Raw genomic sequence first — 14,068 nt, forward strand, 5'->3', positions numbered from 1 at the left:
CGTTTTACAACCACAAAACAATTCAGTCCAAACTCCTCTGAGCACAACCCCAAAATCTAGACCACATACCGTGAGCAGGAGCCCCCCACATCCACGAAGAAACAACAAGGAGCCGCTGCTCCCTCAGCCCCACCGCTGATAAGCAGCATCCAATTAATCACCAGCTGCAGGCAATCATCCCCAACCCTATTTGACCCCAATGCACCTTTTTTTTTTTTTTTTTTTTTTTTTTTTTGGTCTTGTTTTTCTGCTTTTTTGGCAACGCTTGATGAGGCTAATGTGACCCAGGTGTTTCCCAGGGCACTCAGCACCCGGAATGCAGCAGAGCTGCCTGTGTACAAGACCACCAGGCTTTTTTTTTTTTTTTTTTTTAACGCCTGCAAAAAAACCCCAACTAAATAAACCCAAAGAAAATGGTGCATTTAAACCCTTGCTGCTCTTAACACCTACAAAATAAACCCAGCGCAGGGCTCCACGCTTTTCGCAATGCATGCAAAAAAAAAAAGCGGGTGGGAGGAACTTTTTTCCCTGCCTCGCGCCGGGCGGCGAACTTCCCGCTTTTTTTTTTAAATCCTAACGGATTTAACGGCAACGCCGCGAGCCCAGCCGCCCGCCCACCAGCCCGCCCTCCCGGCCGCCAGGGGGCGCTGCGGGGAGGCGCGGGGTCCCCTCTAGGCCGCTCTCCTCGGCGGGAGGGGAGGTACCGGAAGTGGAGCCGGAAATGGCGGCCGGCGGCGGGGAGGCTTTGCGGCGGTGTCGGTGATCAGCTCCGGGCGGTGAAGTCTGATAGGGTGGGCTTCGTTGCGTCGGTGCTGGTAGAGTGTGGCTTGTTATCCTGTAGTATTGTGAGCTCCGATGACTGTAGAGCGATCCCGCCCGGTCGATTGGGCCCCGGCGCCTGGTGAAGGACCCTGGTCGGTTGGGCCTTGATGAGCTCCAGTGCCCGGTGGTCAGCTGGGCTCCGGTGCCCAGTAAAGGAGCTCGGTCTGTTGAGCCTTGAAAAACTTGAGCAGCCGGCAGAGCCTCAGGGCAGCTTCCCCTGCCCAGCCCTGCCATGACAGGCCAGGGGCCGTGTGGGGTCCGTCGGGTGCTGTTGGTGTTGATGGCCGCGCTGGGCTGGCTGCTGGCCCTGCAGTTGCTTCTTGACTTGCGGGCACTGGGGCTGCTCTGTGGGGTGCTGGCGGTGCTGGGTGGCTGGCTGGGCCCCCGGGCACTCAGCCACCCCAGCCGGCGGTTGCGGCTGGAGCGTTTTGTCAGCTCCCTGCAGCCCCAGCCCCACTGCCCGGTGGCCACGGGGCAGCTGGAGAAGGAGATCGCCGGCACCATCCACAAAATGGTGCGGGACTTCGTCGCCTCCTGGTACCGCACTATCAGCAGCGAGCCAGCCTTCGAGGCTGAGGTGGAGAAGGCCATGACAGGCCTGGCCACTGAGCTGAGGCGGCGGATGGGGCAAGTGGACCGCCAAGCCCTGGCCCACCGCCTCCTCCTCCTCTACGGCCATCACTTGCAGAGCTATCTGCAGGCCCGCGAGGCCCTGAGGGGTGATCCAGAGGGTGGCCGGACCCTGTGGCTGGAGTACAGCCGGCTGGCGGGGCCGCACCCGGCTCTCCGCAGCCCAGTGGCTGAGGTGGGCTATGCCCGGGCTGCTGTGGACACGCTGCTGCGGGCGCTGGTGCCCTGGCCCCACCTGGAGACGCGAACAGGACGCTTTGTGGTGGTGGAGCTGGTCGCCTGCAACGTGCTGCTGCCGGCCATCAGAAAGATGTCTGATCCTGACTGGATCAACTTGCTGCTCATCGGGGCTTTCTCCAAGAAGCCCCGGGGTGAGGAGCCACCCCCTGCACCCCCAGTGCCTGATTTCTTGCCCTTTGTGGCGCAGATGGACACTGCCCCTGCAGGGCTGCCCCCCTCTCCGAGGGCCACGGAGGTGCCCAGGCAAGAGGCAGGGGCTGCTGGCGAGGACAGAGATGACTCTGCAAGTGGGCTGTGCCACACAGAGGAGCCCTTCCTCCGCCCACAAGCCCTGGGCTCCCTCTTCCCCTGCGAGGGTTTGGAGCTGGAGTCCCCCGCACCCGATGCGGGCCAGGACACGGACCTGTTGGCACCATCGCCCATGAGGGATTTCCTCGATGAACCCCCCCAGGACACCTCCACTGTGATGGAGGGAGCAGCTGCTTCGGAGGATGGCGTGGGGGACCTGGAGGAGGGCATTGCCCCTAGCTTGGATGCTGGCCTGCTTCCCAGCTCTGCTTTTGCACTGACCTCCTGCCCTGACATCCAGATCGACCCAGCAGTTGAGAAGGAAGAGGAAGGCCCAGCTGTCCCCAAGAAGTCCTCCTCGCAGAGGCCCTCCAGCTTGGGGAAAGATCTGGGAGCAGCCGAGGGCCCACCACAAAGCCCCCCAGACCCTGGGCAGACTCTGCCCCTGCTCTCATCCTCCCCAACGGCTTCCGTCAGCACCTTCAGCTTTGAACCCCTCAGCAGCCCCGATGGGCCGGTCGTCATCCAGAATCTGCGGATAACGGGGACCATCACTGCCCGAGAGCACAGCGGGACTGGCTTCCACCCCTACACCCTATACACTGTCAAGGTAAAGGCTCGCCCGGTGCTCACCCCTTTTCTGAGATCCCCGCCCTGGCAGGGGGGCACGTGTGGTGTTTGGAGATGAGGACTTGCTGTGTGTGTGGCTCGACAAAAAATTTTGTCTGGCAGTGGGGAGTATCGGGCACAGTGGCTTTTCCTGCCATTTGGGTGCAGGATAGGGGTTCCTGCTCGTGGCCAAGGGTTGTGTGGGGCTTGTTGAGTCTTCTGTATCCTGTTTTCACCATTCCCTTTGTCATGAGGGGTTCACATGCTGTGCAGCCACTGTTCTTCAGGGAAGGGTCAATCTGAGGAATTGCTCGATGGGACCTCCACGGGGTCTGGGAACTGTGGGGCCAAGAGGGACCGCAGCACATCAGGATTGTTTTGGCATCTGTAAGGATTATTGACTGTTGCCTTCCTCCTCAGTATGAGACAGCCCTGGAGGGTGAGAGCACGGGCAACCTTCAGCAAATGGCTTACCACACCGTGAACCGCCGTTACCGGGAGTTCCTCAACCTCCAGACCAGACTGGAGGAGAAACCGGAGCTCCGCAAGTTCCTGAAAAGTCAGTGCCTGCATTACTTTCCTAAGAAAATCCTTTTCTCTCTCAGCCCAGTCCATGCTCCGCTGCTCTGAGGGTATCCTGCCCTGCCTGTGCAGCTCAGGATGCTGCGCTGTTTGTGATGCCCATGTCCTTGTTCTGTGCAGAGCTGGCTAGAGGAGAAATTTATTTCTTTTGACAGCAAATTCCAGTGTTTCAAAACATCCTTGTTGCCATTCACATCGCAACACTTGCTTTTGTAGTTTTGTACCTTAGCAATGAATAGAAACACTGGTATCTGCAAGTGTCTTGTTTGCATATAAGAAAGTAGAGTATATGTGTTGAACGTAAGCTTTTTTTAAGAAGGCGGCAATGGTTCTTCTAATGCTACTTATGTATAAAACTTCATTGAATTTGCCGTGTTCCTACATAATGCTTTGCTTTTGACAGATCTGGAGTTTTGACTGGAAAACTGCTTTGTTGAGAATTTTTGGGTTCTTTTGAGTGATCTAGAGTCCTTGGGCTAAACTGCTGTTCTTGCTTCTTTAACGTTAAAGGCATGGATGATACGATAGCAGCAGAATGCAAGTTCTGCATGGATTTAAGGTCTGATTCAGCTACCCTGTTTCGAGGGGTGTATTATCTTGGGCTGATGCTGGGCAGTGTGTAGTGGTAGTCTTAAGCATGAGAGCATTAAGATTTTAATACAACTGTCACAGTTTTCTTGAGCTTGCTAATGGGTTTGTTTCCTTTGTAGATATCAAAGGCCCAAAGAAGTTGTTCCCTGATCTCCCATTTGGAAATATGGACAGTGATAAAGTGGAAGCCAGAAAAAGTCTGCTAGAATCTTTCCTGAAGGTGAGATACTTGCTTGTGTGCCCCTGTGAGCTAGAAAGCAGTGCTCAGGACAGCTCTGTACTGACAGTGGAGCACATCAGATCTATTCCACCTGCACTGTACGTGATCAAAGGGAAGTTGACTCAAAAAAGACCTAAAGCTACATCTTTCCATGCAGCAATTGTGTGCAGTCCCTGAGATTGCAAACAGTGAGGAGGTGCAGGAGTTCCTCGCCTTGAACACTGACGCCAGGATCGCGTTCGTCAAGAAGCCCTTCGTTGTCTCCAGGATTGACAAGGTAGACAAGTGGGAAACTGGTTATCTGAACCACTTACAGCTGCACCTAGACATGCCTCTCGGGCTTCAATGTCTACATATATGGCTGCTGTGGTAGTAGCCAAAAAACTTGGAACGCTCAGCTTGCCCCGAAAGCCATAAAGCTAGGAAGAGTCAGAGGCCATCTCAAAGAGCTTGGGGGTTATCATGGAAAATAGAGGGCAAGTCTGAAAATTCTTAATTCATATTCAAGGAAATGTATATATTCAATAGTTGATGGCACTGCTGGCTTTTGCAGATCGTTGTCAATGCCATCGTGGACACCTTGAAGACGGCATTCCCCAGGTCAGAGCCCCAGAGCCCCACGGAGGATCTTAGTGAGTCTGAAGTGGATGGGAAATCTCAGACAGACGGGAAGAAGACTAACAGGTAAGGGCTCCTTCAGCTTCCTCTGTGCTTTATGCAGAGCATGGATTTCTTACAGAAACTGATTCCATTCTGGGGTCATACTGACTTGGTGCTTTACCTGTTGTGGATAATACATTGCTGTCATACTGTAGCTAAATTGCTTGCTGTTTCACATACCGAGCAAGGGTATTTGAGTTCCTGTTTGGATAAAGGGTTTTCTAAGAGTGCTCAGGTTTTCACAGAAGGTGGGTTTCCTCCCGAGAGAGCTGTGAGGTGGTGCCATTTGCTGGCAAAGGTGTTGATGCTGCTGGAGAACTGCTTTTTACGCCTAAGCATGTGCATAACCTATATATGTTGTGAGTCACTGCAAAATACGGCTATATGTTGCCTACCTGCAGGTTCACTCCTGCTTCTCTCATGCGTTTCACACAGTGGCATGCCACCTTGCCCAGCAAACATTTGAATATTTATTTAGGAGTAGCTGTTTAAGGTAACTGCACTTATGTTGCTCACCAGGTGTTTATTTGGTGTTGCTGGCAGTGGCGAAGCCCCACTGTACTCATCAGTGATTCTTCCCTTACAGAAGAAGGGAAGGTTTCTGAATGAGTATGGCTTATTTTCCAGAAAAGAGAAGTTTTGCTAGAAAAATCTGCTTTGAACAAAAAGACAAACCAAAAAAGTACAAGTTTTGAAGCACCTTGGCCAAAAAGCACATTCCTTAATGATAAACAGGCTATTTTATAACCCAAACGCCCTTTCTTATCCTCCTTTCTGTGTGTGCATGTTTAGAATTGGATTTCACAATCCTGCTGAGTATGTTTCATCTCAGAGGCTTTTCTGAACCCTTTCCTGTGTATGCTGCAATGCTCACACCTTGCTGACCAGAAATGCCTACATCTACCTGTAAGCTTCTATGTAACATACCTGCCGAAGAAGGTGTGTGTATGTGCTGGATGTTGGAAAGCCTTGGCTAGGCCCACGTGTAGTTGAGGAAAAGCGCTTTAATGCTTTTGTTGCATGGGTTTACTGCCACCTTTTAGTTATCCTGGGGGCGGATGCTTTTTTGAACCACTTTAGGTCTAATCAGACTTATTAGCTTGGACGTGACAGTGGACAAAGATAGCTGGTCCAGGTTCTTCGCTGAGGCTGCTCCCCATTCTTAGCTGAGGCTAGGAAACTCATCACTCACAGCTTGTGGAGAAAACCCTTACTCTGCTGTGTCTCTCCTCTTCAGGTCCAGGCTGAGGTTCTCATCCAGTAAAATTGCTCCAGTGCTGAGTGTGAATGAAGCGCATGACAGGATTGTGTACTCTATCAGGGAGGGCAGTGCTGTAAGTTCAGATCCCTCCTGCAATCCTTTCATGATCCTAATCACTGCCCTGTTTGGGTGCTGGCTTGGAATAATCCATGTGCACGAGGGTTGCGGCTGCTGCAGCCTTGTTCCCAGCGATAAGAAAGGCAATAAGCAGCCCTAGTTGTGCTGTTGGCTACAGCAAGGTGCAAACCAGGTGGTGGGAGGCTGTCTGGGCAGTGGAGATCTCGTATATCTGTTCAACTCTGGCTGTATGCAGCTCACCACTGCGGTACTAATACACCGGTGCTTTTGTAGGTCTCTGGCACACTGTCACTAGCTGCTATGGAGTCCTTCATCCAGAAGCAGGAGAAGCTGCTGGAGGCAGTCCTCAGCAAAGCTCCTGAAGGCGAGGGAGGTAGAGAAGCTAAGGATAGCTTCATGGAGGACAACATGGACGGGCTGCGCACATCAGAGCAGGGGACACGTCCGGACATGGACTCTGGTGAGCTCAGCCCCTCTCTTAGTGCTTCAGTGTATCTGCCTTGGCACTGCAACAGCTCCAGCACCTGCAGGCTCAGCTTGCAAGGTCTTTACTATGAGGACCTAGTCTCCTGCCTGTTGCACCTTGATTAAAGGGAAAGGAAACTGAGTTTTTCCAGTCCTGTTAGGTGATTGATCTGGTCTTTAATGCTAGTGGAAGCAAATTGGGTCTTGGCTCAGTTGTGTCAGTGTAGATCTTCACATTGGCGTACTCAGTACAGTTACTGCACAAATAAGTTTCTGAAGGACACACTGTTTAAACTCCCAATGTTATAAAACCAAGCTCTTAAAAACTGAAAAATGGCCAAATGACCGTTTCTTGGTAGTCTCAAGTTAGCCTTGATAATGTCCATGCATTATAAGAGGACCTTTTGAGATTCAGTTAAGTTTGGATAGATTTGGTGGGAATAGCAAATATGTAATCCCAGTTCAAGGAATGATGTTCCCTTTCTGATTATAGATCCCTCCTCTGAAGCACAGGGGTGCTACCGCCTCTCAGAGCGGTTACAAGATTATCCTGAACATGAGCAAAAATACATTCTCTAATCTTTTTCTTGGAATAGCTGAGCTGTGTCAGCTGGAACTTTCCAAAAATTTGACTCCAGTGGTTCAAGTTTGGCGAGCTCTGACTGAAAGCATGTGCTTGTGATAGGATGGGTCTGGTATTCTAGAACCTAGCCTGTGCTACCAGCTTTGCCTATAATCTTTGAACACGTGCCCGGGGTTGTTTTGGGGATGCTGGGGAGCAGGACTGGAATTGGAGGCCAGTGCTCTGCATGGAGCACAAGAGACAGGCAGGCCAAGTTAGCTGAACTCTTAAGGAAATCTAACGTAAATGATGTCAAATGCCTGCAGGTCTGTGATGATTCAGAGCAGAGACAGGGCAGGCTGGTCTGGCAGGGTAAGGGGAATGAATGTCTGGGGAATGGCTGGCTTAAAAGGCAACCAGCGTCCGTATCTGCTCACTGGGTGACTTCTCGGAAGAAGTTGGCCAGCAGCTCTCTGAGGAAGGCGACTTGGATGCTACAGGAATAAACAGAGCTTGCCGATGATGAGCTTTGTATGGGGTTATGGTGAAGCTAAACAGCCTGCTCCAGTTTTTGCACAGGGAAGTCAAGTCTCAAAGGGCAAAGCAGGCGAGAAGTAATTTATGCATGGCCCAGAGTGAGAGGCGCCAAATGCACTCACGCCCTGTCTTTTGCGAATGAAATGGTCTGGAGTTAACTAGTCCAGCTCCTATGCACAGGGAGAGGAAGAGGAGGGAAGGAGAGGTGCTGGTGTCCAGTGTCCCTCTCTCCTTTATCTCCAGCAGTAAATCTTGCATTAACAGTCTCGTTGGCTCTCTGTAGGCAGAGTGGTTGAAAGATCAGGCATCGAGGAAGGTCAGAGTAGGGAAGGATGCTGTACAGGAGCTCACTCTGCCAACAGAGCCAATGCAGTAGCCTCAGGTTGGAGTGCTGGCCTAGGAGTGGTTGTCTCAGGCAGGTTTGTGGTACATTAATAAGCTTGTTCAGCATAACACCTATGATGGTTTGGGGCCAAACAGCGTAAAAGTAGTTCTCTTGCAAGTAGAATGTGTTTATGCTGTAGGCTTTGACATCCTCCTGAGGGTCAGAAGGAGGTTTTGGTGTCCCAGGTCGGTGTCACCAGGGATATGTGAGCATGTGGGGGGGGGGGGTTGTTTTAACTGATGCATCTGGTTTATCCGGATGTGGTTCATCCATCTTGCTGCTGAGACTCGGACCTGCCACACGATGGCAGCCTGCAGACACCGACCGCAGTCTTGTGCCTGGAAAACTGCACATTGGAAGAGAGGAAAGTGTTGGTGAAGACTAGGAAAATAGTCCTCAGCAATGTACCTTTCTCCTGGCTACAGTCACTGCCTTCTTTCTCACCTGTTTTGGGTACACTGCCATCCTCATATGTGGACTGGGGTTTGATAATCCCTCAGCTTAACTGGGAAAGAACTGAGTACTCGGAGCAGCCACGTTCTGGTCCGGTGCACCCCTTGGTAGGGAGGTTGGGGCTGCTTGGATGAAAGTGGAAAGGAAAAAGAGTGGGGCCAGGCTTCCCAGGCTGGCCGTGCTGCAGCAGGTCATCTGCCTGTGGCACAGGGTGTTAGGCTGGGGAGAAGAGTGTCAGGCAGGCTGTTGTGCAAAAGAGTGAGTTTTGGATGATGCTTTCCACTGGGTTTGCTTAGGCACCGAGTTGGCTTCTTCTTCTGACTGTCCTCTTCCTCCCGGCAGACTCTGAGACAGCTTTGGCTGACGTGGCCCTGGATGTGCTTCGTCTGCTGCTGATGGATCACTGGAGCTGGCTGTGCACAGAGAATGTCCAGAAGGTCTTCCACCTGCTCTTCGGGACCCTCATTCAAAGGTAAGGCCTCAGCGACCAACCTTGCAGCTTTGTGGGCTGGCATTGCCTTTAGAGTTACGGTCTAAAATGGAGCTCTTGCCTGAATGCACATAAATGCATTCTGTCACATGAAACAACAAGGTTCTGTAAAGAAGATATCGTATTTATGTAAACATCTCGGACATATGCAGTAGGAGCTGTTTTCCCCGTGAGCAGCAGCGCAGCTCTAGCAGGCAGCCTCCTGTCCTTTAACAACAGGGGAAAGGAAGGATCCAGCCCTGGGAATGGGATCCTTCTTGCCTCATGGAAGGGTAAGAGTGCCGAGCTCCTTGGCTTTCTAGGGAGAGACTGGCCTCTGCTGGCCTCCTGGTCTCTCGCTGCGCAGGGGCTCAGCTTGTTTTTTCTACAAAAGGAGAATAAATAGGCACAGGAAACAGCAACTTGTCAAGTACCAGCTTGGAGCGCAGCCTCCCAGGGCCTTTGCTCTCACGATGCACACCTCTCTGATCTGCGTTGGGCCGCTAGTGCCTGTGCCTTGGGCAGTGACCCACAGATGTATTAGGGAAAGACTTCCTTTCCAGCTGGCATGTACTTGCCAAGCTTTTCTGGGGCCAGTGCCTCTGTGTGGTAAGGCACTAGGCCAAGACACACAAACAGAGAGCATTTCTGTTTTATTGTGTAGGTCGGTGACTATCACTTGCTGAGGACATGGTCCTTCAGAGTAAAAGGAAAGTCTTCCCGGAAGGGCTTTGGCTAGGGGGAGTCTCGGAGCAGTGCTTTTCCCACTCCTGCCCACTTTCTTCTCTTGCAGGCATTCAAAGCCAGTGTCAGAATGTGCAGGGCATCACTGTATAACCGATCTGGTAATTTAAGCTGCCCTCAGCAGAGGTTGCCAAAGTGCTTTGAGGTCAGGAGCTGCTGGCCATCACTCCTGAGTCTGTTTCCTTGGGTGGAAGGAGGTGGGTGTTGCTCCCACTTCTCCAAAATGGGCTCTGGTCTTTTGGGGAATGAGCTGGAACCCAATCCTTGTGCGTAAGCACAGAAGTATGAGAGCTTGAATAGGCACGTCATCACCTCCTAATAAGCTGTGTCCCGGTCACCCGGGGAGCCTGCAGCCCCGACACGTGGCATTGGTATTTTCCACTAGAGAAACTGTCACAGGGAAACTACACACAGACATGCCTGGCTCTGGAAAGCGGAGGAGCTCCACAAATTGTGCTAGTGGAGCAGCATGAGGGTGAATGTGTTTGTAGCTGCTCTGCTTCAATGGGTCTGGGTGAACCCATGTGTCCTGTAGGCAAACCTTTGGCTGGAGGTGATGTTGGGAAGTCCCGTGACTCCTTGGTGTCATGATCAGGACAGGGTGCAAATACTTTTGAACTCACCCCGTGTTCCTGGGACTGTACATGTCCATGCTGAAATCCACATGTTGATGCTGGCTCTGCTTTTGTTCTGGGACAGTCAGGAGTTCGCAGGTCTGGTGTGAAGGGAACGGGGGAAGGAGTTGCGCAGTGTGAACTGACCTGTTGCCAGAACGATAGTGTTACTCGTGGATTGCTGCAGGGAACACTTTCCTCCACTGTTACTGCTGCTGAAGTCGCCACCCCAACCCAGAAGGCTGTGCTTGGGACAGTGCTTTGGTCTCCTGAAAGGGAAGAGTGTTAGGGTGGAAGTTCTTCTATCTTGAATCAAGGGTGACAGGTTTTTAGCGATTCTGGAAGCCCATGTGGAGGGCTGGGGCTCAGCAGGATACTGCAATGGGCACAGGAACTGCTCTGAGAGCAGTCAGTGTCTGCCTGTTATGAAAGCTGTGATCTGGTATGAGAGCATTGTTCAGACAATGCCCAAGACGGACATTCAAGATGAGGCATGTAGTTACCTCCACAGTGGAGGAGAATTGGAAATGGGGGGGCTCCGTGCTGGCTTGCCATTGCACTCTGTCCCTGAATCACACAGAAGGGTGGCTGAGACTTGTTGTACTCATGGCTGGCCCAGGTGGCCACGGCTGTCCTGAGCAGATCAAGAATTCTCTAGCTCAGACCTGCTGCCAGCTGCCTATCCAGGGACACAGCGTGGATTTGGTGGCATTCCTCTTCCATTTAAGTATTTGCAACTTGATCGCTGTTTGGCCAGACCTGACTCAGCCCTGGCACTGGCATTCTGGCGGGCACTGTGTCTGGGTACCCTTCACAGGTGGAGAAAATACCAGAAGCTGTTCTGGGAGTATGTGCTATTCAAGGCATCGTTGCTCCCGCCTCTGAGAACAGGCAGACAAACATGGGGCGGCAGATGGGCACGCATCCTGTCTCGAACCATTGCCGGTCATAAAGTACGAGTAGGCGGCATCCCTTCAAGAGATGAGGTCCTTCTCTCTTCCCATCAGTGGCTGGGTTGGGTGGTGGGTGGTGGAACGGAGGTGTCCTAGCAGTGTTTTGGGTGTTAGGACGGGTTGCTGCTGGTTATTCCTCTGCCAGCATGTATTTGGTGAGTAGCGTGCTGCTCCTGCAGCCTTCTCGCAGCTGCCTTTGTGGGCATTGCTACCACTCTGCACCAAGTGTGCCTTGTGCCAGAGCAGAATAATCAACAGAGAAACACCAAGAACAAGGTCCAGCTTCTCCAGAGAGCCAAACCCCCTCTCCTTTGGGGACTTTCTCCCTTGGGCTTGCGGTGCCCACAGTATCCCCTGCGGTGACATCGAGTGATTGCTGTGACCACACTGTTGCTGATTATGGGACCTCCCTACCCTGCTCCATTCGCCATTCTGTGCATGGAGCATCCCACCACACTCCTCTTTCCCCTCTTCTCCATAGCTGAAATAGCTGGAGCCAGGCACTATCCGTCTCCCCTGACTGTCAGTTTAATGGCAGCTGGGGAGAGGAAGGCTGTATGACCGAAAAAGGTATCGTTAAGTAAAAGAAGTTGTGTGTGCAAGCCCGCATTTGTGTGGCGCTCATCCCGTTATGTAACAGGGAGTGATCCTTTTTCGGAGCCGAAAGGAGAGGCGGGTAGAGGGGAGGCAAAGGGGCCAGGAGGCTCGCTGGGAGCGGGGACGACCCCGGGGCCGAGGATTGCTTCCAGCAGCCTCTCTGCGTGCTGGGTCTGTGCCTGTAAACAAATCCGCTGCCCTGCTCCGGCTCCGCACCCCTTCTCTGTCTGGCTCTCACTTCTCTCCCATGGGCTGGAAACGCAGATCTCATCTCTTTCATAGGGAGGCTGCAACAGGGACCTGTTTGCAAAGGGGAGTAGATGGGGCTATTCTGGGCTCCGGAGATGTTTGGTGGAAGAGCTAAAAAGCATTTGGAGAATCCCTGTGCTTTTTAGAGCCTTGTGAGTCAAAGAAGCGTTAAAAATACATGGCAAGCACGCGAACCGCGCCATGGCTGTGACCCTGCGCCCTGCCCTCGGTCTGTCCCCGACGGCACGATGGTCACTAGGTCAGGGGTCTGCCAGTGCCGCGACGAGCCGGGGGCAGCCGTGGAGCCGGGGTGACAGCCACCGGGTACCAGCTCATCGTGCCCTTCAGCCGCTGCTGGGGTTCTCTCAGGACCGCATCTGCTTCCCCTTCTGGAGGGGAGCCCCAGCAGAGTGCCAGGATCCCAGGGATGGACCTGGGAGTATTTTAGGTGCAGATCCAGGTCTGTATGCTCTTCCTAGCACCTTCCCATGCATCACAACAGAAAGCTGCGGCAGTGCAAACCACTGAGCGGAGGGAAGGTGTCTCGGCACACCCCAGCTGTCTGCACCCTGTAACCTGAGCGGGGCTGGGGCACAGAGTCCGTGCCGGGGCTCGGAAGCGCCTGTGTGTATATAAGGGAGCGCGTGGAACTACGCAGGCAGCTTTGATGGTGTCATGTTCCACTGAGCATGAGTTAAAATAAATGCAAATCATCCCTGCCTTAGCCGGGAGCTCAGCACTGCTTGGCTTGCTGTTTACTTTGGGTCACTCTGGTGCTCCTCCAGGCTTTGTCCCCTGTCCCATCATTCCTCGGCAAAGCGGGTGGATTTGGGGAGGTGATGTTCCAGACTGTGTGAGATGTAGAGGGAGAGCCAGTGATGCTTTGAGACTGATGACAAATGACTGTCAGGCTTTTATGAGAGCGATTTCTTGCAAGTTCTTCTAGCTTTGGTTGCCTTTGTGAATCTGGCTAGCTTTTGCTTGTTCTCCTTGTAGGGCTTCAGCCACTGCTGAAGTACCATGGGAAAGGAAATTCCGTCTGAGCTCAGATCCACCCTGGAGCTGAGTTTTAGGCTGTGGTCTTGCAGGGAGCCTGGCTCTTGGGTGCGGTGGTGAGGGGCACTGAGCCCTGGGGTGGGATCAGAGGAGAGAAGGAGCACCCGGGCAGCACACAGGACAGGTTTTGAATACACTAAACTGGGGCTGAGTGGTCCTAGGAAGGCTGTAGCAGCAAGGGGTTGTCTTTGATTTGAGGTGCTAGATCTTGCATAGCGTTGCTGGAGGTCAAGAGCTGGGCAAGGCCACAGAGGCATAATAGCCTTCATCCTATCAGCAGTAGGTCTGGAGCATCTGAATTCTTTGTTGCAGCCTAGATTTTAGCAGGAGGGTTCAGTCTGCTAGGGTTTGGATAAACAGTTTGGCTAGGTTGCGGTGTGAAGAGCAAATGCCTCGATGCCGGCAGCCCTGCTTGCCTATGGAAATGATCTGGGCAAGGTATGGCTATGGCACATGGAGGAAGCCGATGCCACACTCCAGGGTGGGTACAGGGAGGATGTGGTTGACACGAGCAGGGCTGCAGCCTGTGCAGGCAGCTGGAGCCTGCAGGGCTGTGGTTTATTCCAGATTTTGTCCTTTCCAATGCTGTCCTGCACATTCAGTGCACATTTGTCGGGAGATGCAAGGCTGGGGGGAGCAGGATGTGTCTCCTTGGCCCCTGAAGCAGTCTCAGAGCTGGCTGCTATGGAGGTCGCTCCCTGCAGAGGTAAAAACCACCATCAGCAACAGGGCCTCCTGGCTCTCCATGCTGTCAGGTTTTGTGTCCCACTCCATCCCTGCTTCGTTGTATGTGTTGAGGGGTTGTTCAGCAGTGTGGCTGGTTTCATTAGCCCTCCCACTGAGGGCTCACTCAGTTTCCAGACCTACCAAGTGAGAACTTCTCAGACCGATATCCATGGCCTGTGATTGACAAAGGTCCTTACTGGGACGGCCAAGGGTCCTTGCAGCCAAGCCTGGGGTCCCTTCGGCAGTCTGAACATCTGTGCCAGTCCAAAGGGTGCTG

The 14,068-nt window shown here is 52.9% G+C and overlaps 1 protein-coding gene across 25 annotated transcripts in view; it reads left to right on the top strand.

Moving 5' to 3' along the window:
• Window positions 1–721: 721 nt before the first annotated feature.
• SNX19 (sorting nexin 19) overlaps window positions 722–14,068 on the top strand; it is a 133,388-nt gene continuing 120,041 nt past the window's right edge. For all 25 annotated transcript variants that reach the window (XR_012651478.1, XR_012651477.1, XR_012651493.1 and 22 more), the window contains exons 1-8: window positions 722–2,590; window positions 3,010–3,148; window positions 3,882–3,982; window positions 4,140–4,259; window positions 4,536–4,666; window positions 5,880–5,976; window positions 6,255–6,441; window positions 8,726–8,855. Coding sequence is in view for 8 of the 25 variants with exons in the window: in XM_075034872.1 (XP_074890973.1) it covers window positions 1,055–2,590; window positions 3,010–3,148; window positions 3,882–3,982; window positions 4,140–4,259; window positions 4,536–4,666; window positions 5,880–5,976; window positions 6,255–6,441; window positions 8,726–8,855 (2,441 nt within the window). In the remaining 17 variants the exon portion in view is untranslated. The remainder of the gene's footprint in view (window positions 2,591–3,009; window positions 3,149–3,881; window positions 3,983–4,139; window positions 4,260–4,535; window positions 4,667–5,879; window positions 5,977–6,254; window positions 6,442–8,725; window positions 8,856–14,068) is intronic.

This window comes from Buteo buteo, chromosome 9, assembly GCF_964188355.1.
Source record: "Buteo buteo chromosome 9, bButBut1.hap1.1, whole genome shotgun sequence".
In the NCBI taxonomy this organism is placed as follows: Eukaryota; Metazoa; Chordata; class Aves; order Accipitriformes; family Accipitridae; genus Buteo; species Buteo buteo.